Raw genomic sequence first — 13934 nt, 5'->3', positions numbered from 1 at the left:
AGCTGTGACTTGGACAATGTATCATTTGCAGTCAGATGCTTAAGGAGACACTTGAAGACAACCTTTTCAAATATTTTTGAGAAAGCCGGCAAAAGTGAAATTGGTCGATAGTTTGATAGTATCTCTTTATCCCCCTTCTTGTAAAGAGTCTTAACTTCAGCATATTTTAGCCAGTCTGGAAATGTTCCACTGATAAGAGATTGATTACACAAATAACTTAAGATAGAACTTAACTTGCATGAGCACTCTTTGATTAACTTTGTTGATATGTTTTCATACCCACTGGAATTCTTATAGATTTTAAGGATTTTATGATGGATGCTACTTCTTTGGGAGATGTGAGTGTAATTTCCATTTTACTGAAGTTATTTTTAAAGACTGGTCTCAGATACTCCATTGCACCTGGTAATCCCAAGCTGTCAGTAACAGAATGTGGAACTTTACTTTTTGGTGGCGAGATGGCAAAAAAATATTAACTGTCAAACTAACTATGGAATCATCAGTCACTGCATGCAATGCAACCTACAGACAAAAAGTTACCAAAGGTCTCTACTAGATAAACACGAATCCCAGTTATTGCACATGTCGCATAACAATTCAGAACATGGAGAATAGCATTGTTATAATCACCAGGATGGCTTCCTCTGACACTGGTTAACCAAAACATTATAGAAAGGAGCCTTCCATTTCTTTCCAAATATTCTACATTGCCTGTTCTCTAGACTTCACACTAACTCTCTAGCCTTCTGCCTCCACACTTAACTTTTCTAATCACAAGCTGTCAATTATTCAATTATGCTGACCCACTAAGCACATTCACTCCGCTTTGAAACAGTGTGTGTGGTCCCCATTATAGCACCACAATCCTCATACAGGCCTTGCTGGAAGGAGCACACAGTTATTTTCAGTTTTTTTCTTTCTGCATGATGTGTCATTATGGTCCTCACATCAGGTGACTACAGCAGTTCTTATTATCTTCTACAATATTTCCCTGTCTCCCCAGCATTATCTCACTCAACCATTTAGCATCAATTTTCTTTTGAAAACTAGAAGTTTGAAAAGTAAAAAAGAAAGCAAGGGGATTAAAAATGAGTGAATAGAATTAAATTATTACCTCTCCAAGTTATTTGCTTGTTGTCTATGTTGTGAAAGTATCCTCTCCCTTTCAATAAGTCGCTCTGTAATCAGTCTCTCCCTCTCTGCACGTCTCCGCTGAATGGATTCATCAGACAGATGTTTAGTTCTGTCAAAGTCAACCTGTGAACAACCTAAAACCATTTACTGTTACATTTAGAAACAACGCATTTAGCCACGTATAATGTAAATACACAAAGTCACCTTCAGGGAGAGTAAATAACAAACTTGTTCACCAGTTTAGAAATTCAGATGTTAACAGTTTAAAATACAGGCCATTATTGCATACTGTTGTTTATATTATTTCTGTGACTATTTTTGTGGAATTAACTTGATTAGATTAGAGACTAAATTAGATTTACTTTCATTCCAATTGATCCGTAGTGAGGAGGTCCTCCAGGATGTAGAACATGTCGGAAAAACAACAATACATGACACATATTTACAACTCAAACAAATAAGCTAATGTACCATTCCACAGGTCCCAAGTGGAATGATCATCATTTTTTAATGAACACTATACGAAAGAATCATTTCACAAATACTAATGCACTGAATTTAAAATAAAAAAAGTTTTTTTTATTTATTTATAAGGCAATAAACATGTAATACAACTACTATAATACTTATTTCGGCTTCTCTTAAACTGAATTTCATTGGTTGTTAAGTTTTTTATGGCTGCTGGCAAGTTATTGAAAATGTGTGTTCCTGAATAATGCACACCTTTTTGTACAAGACTAAGTGACTTTAAATCCTTGTGAAGATTATTCTTATTTCTATTATTGATTCCATGAATTGAGCTGTTAAGTTTGAAAAAGTGATATATTTTTAATGACAAATTTCATTAAAGGATAAATATATTGGGAAGCAGTAGTTAGTATCCCTAGTTCCCTAAACAGGCTTCTGCAGGATGTTCTTGAGTTCACACCACATTAAACTCTTACTGCACGTTTTTGTGCCCAGAAAACTTTAGCTTGGCTTGATGAATTACCCCAAAAAATAATCCCATACGACATTATGGAATGAAAGTAAGCATAGTATCCCAGCTTTTTCATTTTTATATCCCCTATGTCTGTCACAATTCGCATTGCAAATAGAGATTTGTTAAGACACTTCAGCAGTTCTGTGGTGTGCTTTTCCCGGTTGAATTTATTATGAAGCTGTAATCCCAAGAATTTAACACTGTCCACTTCTTCTATCTGCTTGTCATCATATGTTAGGCATATACTCGTGGGACACCCCTTACAAGTTCTGAATTACATGTAGTGTGTTTTTTCAAAGTTTAGTGACAAGGAATTGGCTAGGAACCAGCGATTAATGTCCACAAATATTTTATTAGCTGATCTTTCTAAGACTACACTTGATTTGCTATTTATTGCAATGTTTGTATCATCGGCAAGCAAAACGAACTTGGCATCTGGTAGTGTTACTGATGAAAGGTCATTGATATACACAAGATAAAGTAAGAGCCCTAAAATGGAACCTTGTGGGACCCCACATGTAATTAGTTCTCAGTTGGATGATGCCTGATAGCACGATACATGTCTCTTTCCTAATAACACCCTTTGTTTCCTGCCAGATATATAAGATTTGAACCATTTTGCAGCATTTCCTGTTACACTATAATATTGTAATTTATTTAAAAGGATATTGTAATTTACACAGTCAAATGCCTTTGACATATCACAAAATATACCAGTTGCCTGCAATTTTTTATCTAATGAATTAAGCACATTTTCACTGTAAGTGTAGATAGCCTTATCAATATCAGAACCCTTTAGAAATCCAAACTGTGACTTCGACAGTATGTTATTTGAGATAAGATGGTTATAAAGCCAATTGCACATTACTTTTTCTAAACTTTTTGAGAATTCTGGCAAAAGTGAAATTGGACAGAAATTTGATGCTATTTCTTTATCTCCCTTCTTAAACAGTGGCTTAACTTCAGCATATTTTAACCATTCAGGAAATATTCTGCTGATAAATGACTGGTTACACAGATAGCTTAATATGTTACTTAACTCAGAATCACATTCTTCAATTAGCTTTGTCGATATTTCATCATACCCACTAGATGTTTTTGATTTTAAAGATTTTATAATGGACATTATTTCTGCTGGGGTAGCGAGGGTCAAATTCATATTATGGAGGTTACTTGAAATGTCTGGTCTGAGGAATTCCATCTCAGCACCTACAGAGCCTGACAACTCCATCTTTTCAGTAACAGTTATGAAATGTTTGTTAAAAAGTTCTGCAACACTATACACATCTGTCGCCAATGTACCATTTACTCTTAATGCTAGTTGTCCCTCTTCATGTCTGGTTCTACTGGTCTCCTCCTTCACTATATCCCATATTGTCTTTATTTTGTTATCTGATATGACTATCTTTCCCTTGTAATATATTTGCTTTGATGTCCGTATTACAGTCTTTAATATTTTGCAGTATTTCTTGTAATGTGCTTTAGCATCAACATTGGAACTGTTTCAGATTGACAGATACAGTTTTCTTTTTGTTTTACAAGATACCCCTATTCCTTGAATAATCCATGGCTTCTTTGTAGACTTTGCTCTAACCTTGGTAAGTTTTTGGCGAAAACAGTGTTCGAATAAGGTAAGCACTTTATTAGCAAAAGTGTTATATTTTTCATTCATGCCATGAGCACTGTAAACATCAGTCCAGTGAATGTCTCTGAGGAGTGTCCTAAAATAATCAATTTTTGGCTTATTGATTACCCCCTTGAGCTCAGATTTAACAGATTTTATATCCTGTTCAGTGTTAACATTTAACAGAAGGAACTGCACATTCAGTGCACAGAAAAACTCACAAGTACAAAATACTCCCATATAATGGCTAAACTAATACACCTTCAGCAAATTCCTGGGCACTAATAAGAATAAAAACAATAAAAAACAACAACAGCTACAATTTTTTTAGTAAAAATATTAAGCAACAAAGACTGAAGCAAAGTAAAACAGGAAAACTGTAACAATGACAATTTAACCATGAAGACACAACCCCCAGAACAGAAATACGGTCTGTTTACAATACTATGAGCACGCACTGTCATGCCAGCAACCAGAGTGCCAAGCAAGTGTCAGGGCCACATGGAGCCACAGTGAGAAAAAACTCAAGGTGGAGTGGTAAAAGTTAACTAACTGATGGCTAAGGCTTCGATAAAATAATAAGTAATATGGGTTGCAATTATAATTCAAAGATAAACACCATAACATCAAAAAGTGTTTGATGTTTAGAATGGACTTGTTCATTTATTACATTCAGAAATTTGAAGATATTTCAAACTGCTCCAGTAAGTTCAGTTTTTAGCCTTTGTTGGCCGCACAAAGGATTTTAAGGTCTTCTGAGTCTGGGGGCTGATGGCCAGAAGATTTCAGGTCTGGGCAAACGTGGAAAATTTTTTCACCTGTTAAGTTTAGTGACCATCTACTGACGAAAAAAGGTCAGGTGAAAGAGTTTTCCCTCCTATTACTTATTATTTTATTTGAGCCTTAGCCATCAGTTAGTTAAGTGTTAACACTCCACCTTGTGAGTCTTTTCTCACATTGGTTCTGGGGAGGCCTGACACTTGCTTGGCAGTCTGGTTGCCAGCATGACAGAGCGTGCTCACAGTATTACAAACAGAGCATATTTCTGTTCAGGGGGCTGTTTCTTCACGGGTAAATTATCAGTGTTACAGTTTGCCAGTTTAACTTTTCTTCTGGCTTCAGTGCTTCATATTTTTACTAAAAAAAGTTTTAGCTTTTTTCTTTTTTTAGTGCGCAGGCATTTTCTGAAGGTGTATTACCCTAGCCATTATATGGGTGTATTTTGTACTCGTGGGTTTTTTATGGTCACTGAATATGCCTATTTGCTTAAGTTAGTTACCCCTAGCATGCTTTAGTAGCATTCTTTTGACTGCTGTCATTACCTTTTTTCGTGCTGCTTCTAGGTGATGAAATAAAGCATCGACAGTGGCTATCAGGCTGTTACCGTCCAGTTCTATGGGACTCTTAATGATGTTTGATGCCTTGGTTACAGATAACAGAAGTTTTTATCAGTAAGCTCAGTTATAGTGCAATCTTTTATGAGTTGAAACTTTATACCCTTCACCTTCCCCTGAAACACAAATGTGCTCCACAGTACAATCAGTGTATGTCTTCCTCTTGTTTTTATAATTTATTCATTTATTATTGCCTTTAAGAGCCATTTATACTTACACCAGTTTGTAATTTCTCCAGATTGTCTGATGATGCCTATAACAGGCAAATCACATCATATGTGAGGATTAAATAAGCCTATCTTGTGCAACCAAGACTTTTTTCTGTTCTGAGGATCTATTATGGTTGCTGCACCAGTACCACTGTGGTAACCATGGAATTGAGCGATTCTAAGTTAATAGCTGTAGGTAATTTAGCTGTTCCCGCACAAGACAACACTATGAAAGCAGTTCTCATATTTCAGTGTGTGTCATTTTTCACCAAACGATTATAAAGAGCAAGGAAAAAGAATGCTCAATCTTTTACAGCAACCAACTTGAAAATTAATAAACATAGTGAACTAATGTCAGTAAACTACTACAAGTCAAGTGCGGAATGGCACAGAACAGGCAAATCTGCAGCTGTCGAAGCCACAAACCGTATCCCTGCATAGAAGCTTATTTTTAAAGGAGTTCTTCTCGTTAATTATCTCCACATATGTCATACTGTGAATGCTGCATACTACTGCTAACTTTTGGACCAAACAAAATGTGTGTAGTGTCAGAATAGGTGTGCATTTCCAATCTGGGATGTGATTGTGTTTTACGATAACAGTTGACCCGATACAGCTGCCTGAACTCAATAAAAATTTCAGGACCTGTTGTGGACCAAACTAGAACACCCTCCCTACAGTCCAGACTTATCGCCCAGTGATTTTCATTTGTCTGGACCTCTAAAGGAAGCAGTCAGAGGATACAGATTTGACAACATTGGCACTAGAAATATTCGTGTGCAACTGGGTGCTGTCACAGCCATGTTCGTTTTAGGACAACGAGATCAAGAAACAGCCTAACAACTGGGAAAAATGCATTTCACATTCAGGAGACTATACAGAAACATAAGTCCATGTGTACAAATTTTTCTGAAACTTAGATACATTTACAAAAATAATTCTGTTTATATAGGATTCATTCTCGTATTTTTAATTTCATTACTTGTCCTACAGTATGGTGGCAGCTTGAAAAGTCACTCATAATTGTGAGTGTACCTGATAAAATAGGACCACCTCACATTTCTGTCTTATTTTTCAATAAAATCTGAGTTAATTGCAATTACTGGCAATTATTGATATGCTGCTTTTCCACTGTCACCATTTCTTTAGTTTATATCATCGACTTCAGCAATGAAAAGCTTGCAGCAGATGAAGAAGATCCTCTCCCCAGTCTGGAGACAGGAGATTATGAGTTGAATGTGACTTTCTGGATGATAAGGAAACAGTGATAGGCAGTTCATTCACCAGTTCTACCAACTGTCACTAGAGGAAAGATGACAGACAAGATACCATACATTCTCTGGTCACTACGGACTTGGCATCTGTGCCACAGTTTGAAGAGATTTCGTAATTGTCAAATCCGCTAGGTGGTCCTGACAGCACGGTTTCCATAGTACCTATGGGAAGTTCACCCCAGTTCACTGCTGACTGCACTTGGCTGAGCCATAGGTGGTGATAAAAGTGCTACTCTTTTTCTGCTAATCACACCCTGTAGGTGATGACCAAACTTTCTCAAATTATAGAGAAAATTCTTTACCTTTCATTACTTACTGCCACCTTCTATCCATGATGGAACAAGGTAACATTTACAGAGCAGAGCAAATGCCCTGCGAGGTGAGCTGTCTCATTCCCACAGCCTTCACAGAAGCCAGTGCTTTTATAGAGGCCAGCAACACTATCTGCAGAAGGTCAATGGGTCACACTGAGGTGTGAATGTATACTCCGTCTCTCGACAGCTAACAGTGCGCATCTTTCCAAGGCTATGGCTGGTACTCATATACTGCCCAGTCGTGAATCGATGGCCTACACTGCCGATGCAAACACTGCCACCAAGACAACCTCTGGTGCCAACAACATCGGAGCCACCATACTGCAGCATGCTGATGGTGAGGAAATCTTCACACAACCCACACTGCCACTTGTAGTCACTAGTCATCAAAAGGAAAGTACCATTACACGGCTAGCTGTTGTCACTGACGTGATGCAGGCTATGTTGGGTTGCTAGCCCCAATTCCAGCACAGAATGCAGAAATAAATATGGAATGATGGGCATCTGTAGAAGCTGAGAGAACTGATTTACACAACTCATTAAGCATGGAATTTGGAAGCATGAAGTTTAATATTGATTTTGAATTAGCCACATAGTTTAATCAACAATTGTGAGCATTGGAAGCAGTTAAAAAGTTCTTTTCAGATGACCTTCAGGTACATCGTGATGAGTTTTTCAGGTCTCTAGATGCTCAGGCTCTAGACTTGCAAAAACAGGAAAGTCATCTGTTGCGACTGAAGCAATTGATAAGGATTCAATAGTTCAGAGCGGCGACTGCTGGATAACACTGGACACCTCTCAGGTCCCCAGGGAAGGAGTGAACATCCCTGTGGAAATGATGACTGACAGCAACTTTCCACTGGAAGTACAAAAATTTTCCAGGAAAATAGTGAATTACGTTCTACCGATATCAATGCATTTGTTTGGGTCCCTTTTGGGACAGACTGTTTTACTAAATTACTTAGTCTCATAAACCAAGTTACTTAGTCTCACAAACCCAGTAAATTATATATAAAAACAAAGATGAGGTGACTTACCGAACGAAAGCGCTGGCAGGTCGATAGACACACAAACAAACACAAACATACACACAAAATTCAAGCTTTCGCAACAAACTGTTGCCTCATCAGGAAAGAGGGAAGGAGAGGGGAAGACGAAAGGAAGTGGGTTTTAAGGGAGAGGGTAAGGAGTCGACTCCTTACCCTCTCCCTTAAAACCCACTTCCTTTCGTCTTCCCCTCTCCTTCCCTCTTTCCTGATGAGGCAACAGTTTGTTGCGAAAGCTTGAATTTTGTGTGTATGTTTGTGTTTGTTTGTGTGTCTATCGACCTGCCAGCGCTTTCGTTCGGTAAGTCACCTCATCTTTGTTTTTATATATAATTTTTCCCACGTGGAACGTTTCCTTCTATTATATTGAAACCCAGTAAATTGGTTTTCAGGGATTTTTGTCTTAAAGAAAGTTCATTTTGTAAATATCTTATTTAATGTGTTAGAACTTGGTCCCACTTTTGTAATTAGTTAAAAATTTTGGTAAGTGTCCTATGTATCGAGGTATTCCTTGTCATCAGGAGCTCCAATATTAGGCAGTTCTGAAGCCCCTTACCGACATAGCGTTCAGGGCCAAAAAGAAAGCCAATGTGCATTCAATATATCTGCCAGGGATCCACATCCAAGATGTGGAGGAAATCCTGCTTGCAGCTATAAAGCGAACATGATGCAGTCATCTGCAAGTTGTGGATCACGTCGTCACCAACGACGCTTGTCGCTTGGTTTCTGATCCCATCTTCAGGTCATACAGGCCACAGGGATGTTCATTGCAGTTGACAAAAACATTGTCTCCATAAAGTTCAAATTTGAATGTGGCAGTTAAGTTATCTGGCCATGTACAACAGGTATAGGTGTTTTTATCAACCACCGAATTCTACCGTGTCAGTTTTAAAGTCATTCAAACAAAGTCTACTGTTAGGATCACAGATATGCCAAGATTGTGCAACATTGGTTGGAAGTGACATTAACCTACCGAATATAGACTGAGACATGTATGGATTCATTGCAAGGGATACAAAAGACAGTCTTGCGAAGTACTTTTGGACACTTTTCTGAAAACTATCTTGGATGAATGAATTGAAAAGGTTATAGGGACTGAACTACAACATCATCGGCATCTCAATCCTTTGTGTGTCAAGCTGGAAATAGTCCCAGAGAAGGAGGACACAAAAGACAAATCCCAATGAACCAGACTATCCGATAATCAAGAAAACCAAGAGATAGTAGGAAGTAGAAGTGAGAGAGGGGTGAAAGGTTGAAGGTGGGAGAGTTGTTCTGTCTAGAAAGCAGCTGGAGCCCCCACACTGTTGTGGCAGTAGAAAATAGCAAAAGGAAATCAGGAGTTTCAAATTTCACACTTGAGAAATTATTCATTGTTTGACCATTACACAGACTCCCATATGGAGAATATAGCAATAGGCATCTGTGACGTAGAGAAGCAACAAGAGAGTTGAAAACTCCCAATTCAGTTTTACAATAAGGATTCTATGGCATTAGCCCCTTACTTAGCTCACATTAATGCAAATGTCTCGCACAGTGCAAAGTCCCAAGTTACTGGAAAAAAGGGCATGTGAATCCTGCATATAAAATGTGTAAAACAATGGACCTGCAAAGTTGAGACCAATATCCTTAAATAAACACCTGTTTACTGCAGAATTCTTCAATATATTATCACTCTGAATATTATAAATTTCCTTGAGACCAAAAAGCTTGTGTCCATGAATCAGCATGATTTTAGAAACCATCACTTGTGCAAAACTCAGCTTACCCTTTTCTCAGATATCCCAAAAACTATGAATGAAGGGAAACAGGCAGATTCCATATTCCTATATTTCCAAAAAACATTTGAGACGGCGATCTGCTGCTGACTGTTAACAAAGCTACAAGCATTAAGGAACATGTTCCCAGTCATGTGGGTGACTCGAAGACTTCTTAAGTAACAGAGCCCAGTAGGGCGTCCTCGTTTGCAAGTGTTCATCAAAGACCAGGGTATTGTCAGGAGTGCCCCAGCAAAGTGTGACAGGGCCCAAGAAGTTTGAAGTGTTTTTGTTTTGCAAGTTGGTATTCCGGTTGCTATGGGTTCATTTATCAATTTTTATTTTTTATTTTTTAGTTCCCTGTTGCTATTTGAGTTTATGTATTGTCATTTTGTCGTTTGGAGATGGTGACTGGAGCTGTGGACACTAGAAAATTGAGTGCCAATAGGAGAAATCGGAACATTTCTGACATATTTTTCTGTTTGAATTCAACAGAGTGGTGACAGAAATGCAGGTAGCCAGAAACATTTACACCATGTAGGCTTCTTGTTTTGAGGAGAATTGTTTTGACATTGTGACTCTCCATGTTACTGGAAAAAAGGGCAGGTGAATCCTGCATATAAAATGGGTAAAACAATGGACCTGCAAAGTTAAGAGTGATGAAGTTTTTTAAACACATTAATCCACAATGATCCACATTAGTATACTTGAGAACTAGCAAATGTGGTTAACTGTGATTACTCCATCATCATGTAACATTTGCATTCAATGGGGAATGTTCAAAAATAAGATGGATGAGTGCAGCATGCTCCAAGTCAAAATGACAAAAATGTGTGGGTGGCCACATGTGCGTCTCTGCTTTCTCATCACCAAATGACCTGTCAACAACACCGACCTTCCCTATACTCTATCAGTACTGGTGATGAGAAATTGTGTCTTTATGGTAACATAAGGAAAAAGAACGAATGGCTGAGCCCAAAAACAGCAGCAACTCCCCATATAAAGACCTGTGCACATCCACAGAAGATGTTATGCATCTGGTGGAACAGTGATGTGCTACAAACTGCTTCCCCAAGCTGTAACCATCACTGCTGACAGTTATTGTTAACAACTGAGATGTCTTGCATATATAATCGAACAATGACCAGGAAGACTGCATCAAGTGATGCTACTCTGTGATATGCCTGCCTCCGTTCTGTTAGACTGACAAAAAACACTATACAGGAGTTGGGTTGGGAAGCGATTTCACAGCCACCTTATTCACCTGATCTTGTGCTCTCTGATTTTCACCTTTTCTGTTCTCTATTGAACAGTCTTCAAGGAACTTCCTTTCTGGATGAAAATGTGCTCCGAACATGGCTTGACAAGTTATTTGCCTCAAAACCACGTGATTTCTACAGTCGTGGAATTGAAAAGTCCTCAACGTTAGCAAACTGTTGTAAATAGTGAAGGAAAACATATTATTTATGACTAAAGCCTCTGTTATGGGAATCTGTTGGGTTTATTACACTTATGGAAAAATGCTATGAACTTGAGCACCAACCCAATACATTAATGATCTGGCGGACAGGTTGAGCGGTAGTTTGTGGCTGGTTGATGACGACGCTGTGGTGTATGGGAAGGTATCATTGTTGACTGACTATAGGATGATACAAGATCACTTAGACAAAATTTCTAGATGATGTGACAAATGGCAGCTAGCTCTAAATGTAGAAAAATGCAGGTTAATGCAGATGAGTAAAAGAAAGAAACCATAATGTTCGAATACAGCATTAGTAATGTGCTGCTTACACATGTCATATTGTCTAAATATCTGGCCTAATGTTGAAAGCAATACAAAATGGAATGAGCATGTAGGAGGGAAGGTGGTTGGTCAACTTTGGTTTATTGGAAGAATTTTGGGAAAGTGTGGTTCATCTGTAAAGGTGACCCCGTATAGGACACTAGTGTGAGCATTCTTGAATACTGTTTGAGTCATTGGAATCTGCATGGGTACTGATGACCTCAGATGTTAGGTCCGATAGTGATTAGAGCCATTTGAATCTGCACCAGGTCGGATTAAAGGAAGACGTTGAAGCATTTCAGAGATGGTCTGCTAGATTTGTTACCAGTAGGTTAGAACAACATTCAAGTATTACTGGATGCTTTGGGATCTCAAATAGGAATCCCTGGAGGGAAGGCAACATTTTTTTCAAGGAACACTATTAAGAAACTACAGAGAATTGGCATTTGGAACTAACTGCAGAATGATTATGCTTCCACCAATGTACATTTTGCATAAGGACCACGATGACAATGTAAGATAAATTAGGGCTTGTAGGGAGGTATATAGACAGTCTTTTTCCCTTGCTCTATTTGCAAGTGGAACAGTATATGATATGACTAACAGTGGCACACAGTACCCTTTGCCACGTAGCGTACGTTAACTTGTGGAGTATTTATGTAGATGTAGAACAGAACATAAATTATTGATTGTGTAAATATTTTTTATCTTTAATGATATGAATATAATAGAGGGAAACATTCCACGTGGGAAAAATATATCTAAAAACAAAGATGATGTGACTTACCAAACGAAAGCGCTGGCACGTCGATAGACACACAAACAAACACAAATACACACACAAAATTCTAGCTTTCGCAACCAACGGTTGCTTCGTAAGGAAAGAGGGAAGGAGAGGGAAAGACGAAAGGATGTGGGTTTTAAAGGAGAGGGTAAGGAGTCATTCCCATCCCGGGAGCGGAAAGACTTACCTTAGGGGGAAAAAAGGACGGGTATACACTCGCACACACACACACATCCATCCACACATATAGACACAAGCAGACATATTAAAAGGCTTTGCTTGTGTCTGTATATGCATTCAGCAATATGGTCACCTTCAGCTACAATTTTTCAAAATGTTTTTGTGTGTGTTGAATATTTCTCCTAACAATGGTCAATTAAGTTTTACATTAACGAATTACTTGAATCTCTCATGACCCAGTTCCTGCAGTTTTACACGAAATTAATATAGAAACAGCATAAAAACTTCTTATCAACACCTCATATCCCTAGTTCTTGACCAGTAGACGTTGGTAATTACTTTGTGTAAACATAATACAGTAGAGCATCGATTATCCGAACATCTGTCAACTGAACGACCGCTTAACCAAACTGTGTGCTCGCTCGCACCTGTTACTCTCCCACCCTCCCGTCCATCATCCCCCTCACTCCCAAACCAAGTTTCCCACAGTAGTGGCCGCACTGGGCCACTGCTGGCGGAACATTGCTTCTAATGGGTCCTTCACAAGGCGCTGCTGACCTGCCAAGCCACCAGTCGCTGTGTTTCAACAATCAGCACACTTCTGTCAGCTTGGCACTGGCAGTAGAAGTAGCGGCAGTATCAAAGCTGTTCACAGCAACAGCTGCGCCAGCTTAGAGTTGAGGCGTGCCGCTCCGTGCAGTTTGAAGTATTCCACGCCCCCAAGAAGAGCTTCTCACTGTGCCAACAGTCACCTTCTGTTCTCTGTTACGACCACTTGTGTGCTGCTGCGTGAAGAAGTGAACTTGACGATACAAAATGCTTAAACGTAAATGTGTTGTTCTTTCTATGAGGGACAAGTACGAGATTATTACTATATATTCCTACTGAAGTTGCCTTTGTATGTTACTTTGTAATACTAAAAGAGATGCCAGTTTTTATGAATAAATTTACTGTGCAGTACTTCTTTTTGGCAAATAAACACGTATAGTTCAATTATCTGAACAAACCAGTTTTCTCAGTTTTCTGAACACCCATGTCTCCCAATTACTTCGGATAATCGACGCTCTACTGCATCTGTTTTACCAAGTGCCAACCTTTGCAGATCTACGTGTGAACATCAACAGCAGCACTGCACAACATTTTTATTTCCTATTTTCAATTTTTTAAACAACGAACAATATATATTATGTTGGACTCTATATGACTGTGCACAACTACTTTGATTTGAAGAAACTATTACTGTGATTACACAGAACTTTTAAGCATTTGTTACATCTACGTGTCTAGTGTCTAATAACACTACACGAGGGATACTGATCACTCAATAGCCCTCTAAAAACAACCGAGAAAGAGCAGGCATATACACATTGCATCTACCTGATGATCTGCCACATTCATCTTTAGAAACTGCAACAACAAACATTTCATAGGAGAAACTTCCTGACAGATTAAA

General features: G+C 38.5%; 1 protein-coding gene across 1 annotated transcript in view; it reads right to left on the bottom strand.

The window, feature by feature from the left end:
* The window catches only part of LOC126412063 (A-kinase anchor protein 17A-like), a 135572-nt gene that overhangs the window by 67435 nt on the left and 54203 nt on the right, over positions 1–13934 (bottom strand). Inside the window, exon 2 of the mRNA XM_050081446.1 lies at positions 1115–1257. Coding sequence (XP_049937403.1) covers positions 1115–1257 — 143 coding nt within the window. The remainder of the gene's footprint in view (positions 1–1114; positions 1258–13934) is intronic.

This window comes from Schistocerca serialis, chromosome 7 (assembly GCF_023864345.2).
Source record: "Schistocerca serialis cubense isolate TAMUIC-IGC-003099 chromosome 7, iqSchSeri2.2, whole genome shotgun sequence".
In the NCBI taxonomy this organism is placed as follows: domain Eukaryota; kingdom Metazoa; phylum Arthropoda; class Insecta; order Orthoptera; family Acrididae; genus Schistocerca; species Schistocerca serialis.
This window is presented reverse-complemented; position numbering and strand designations above follow the sequence as displayed.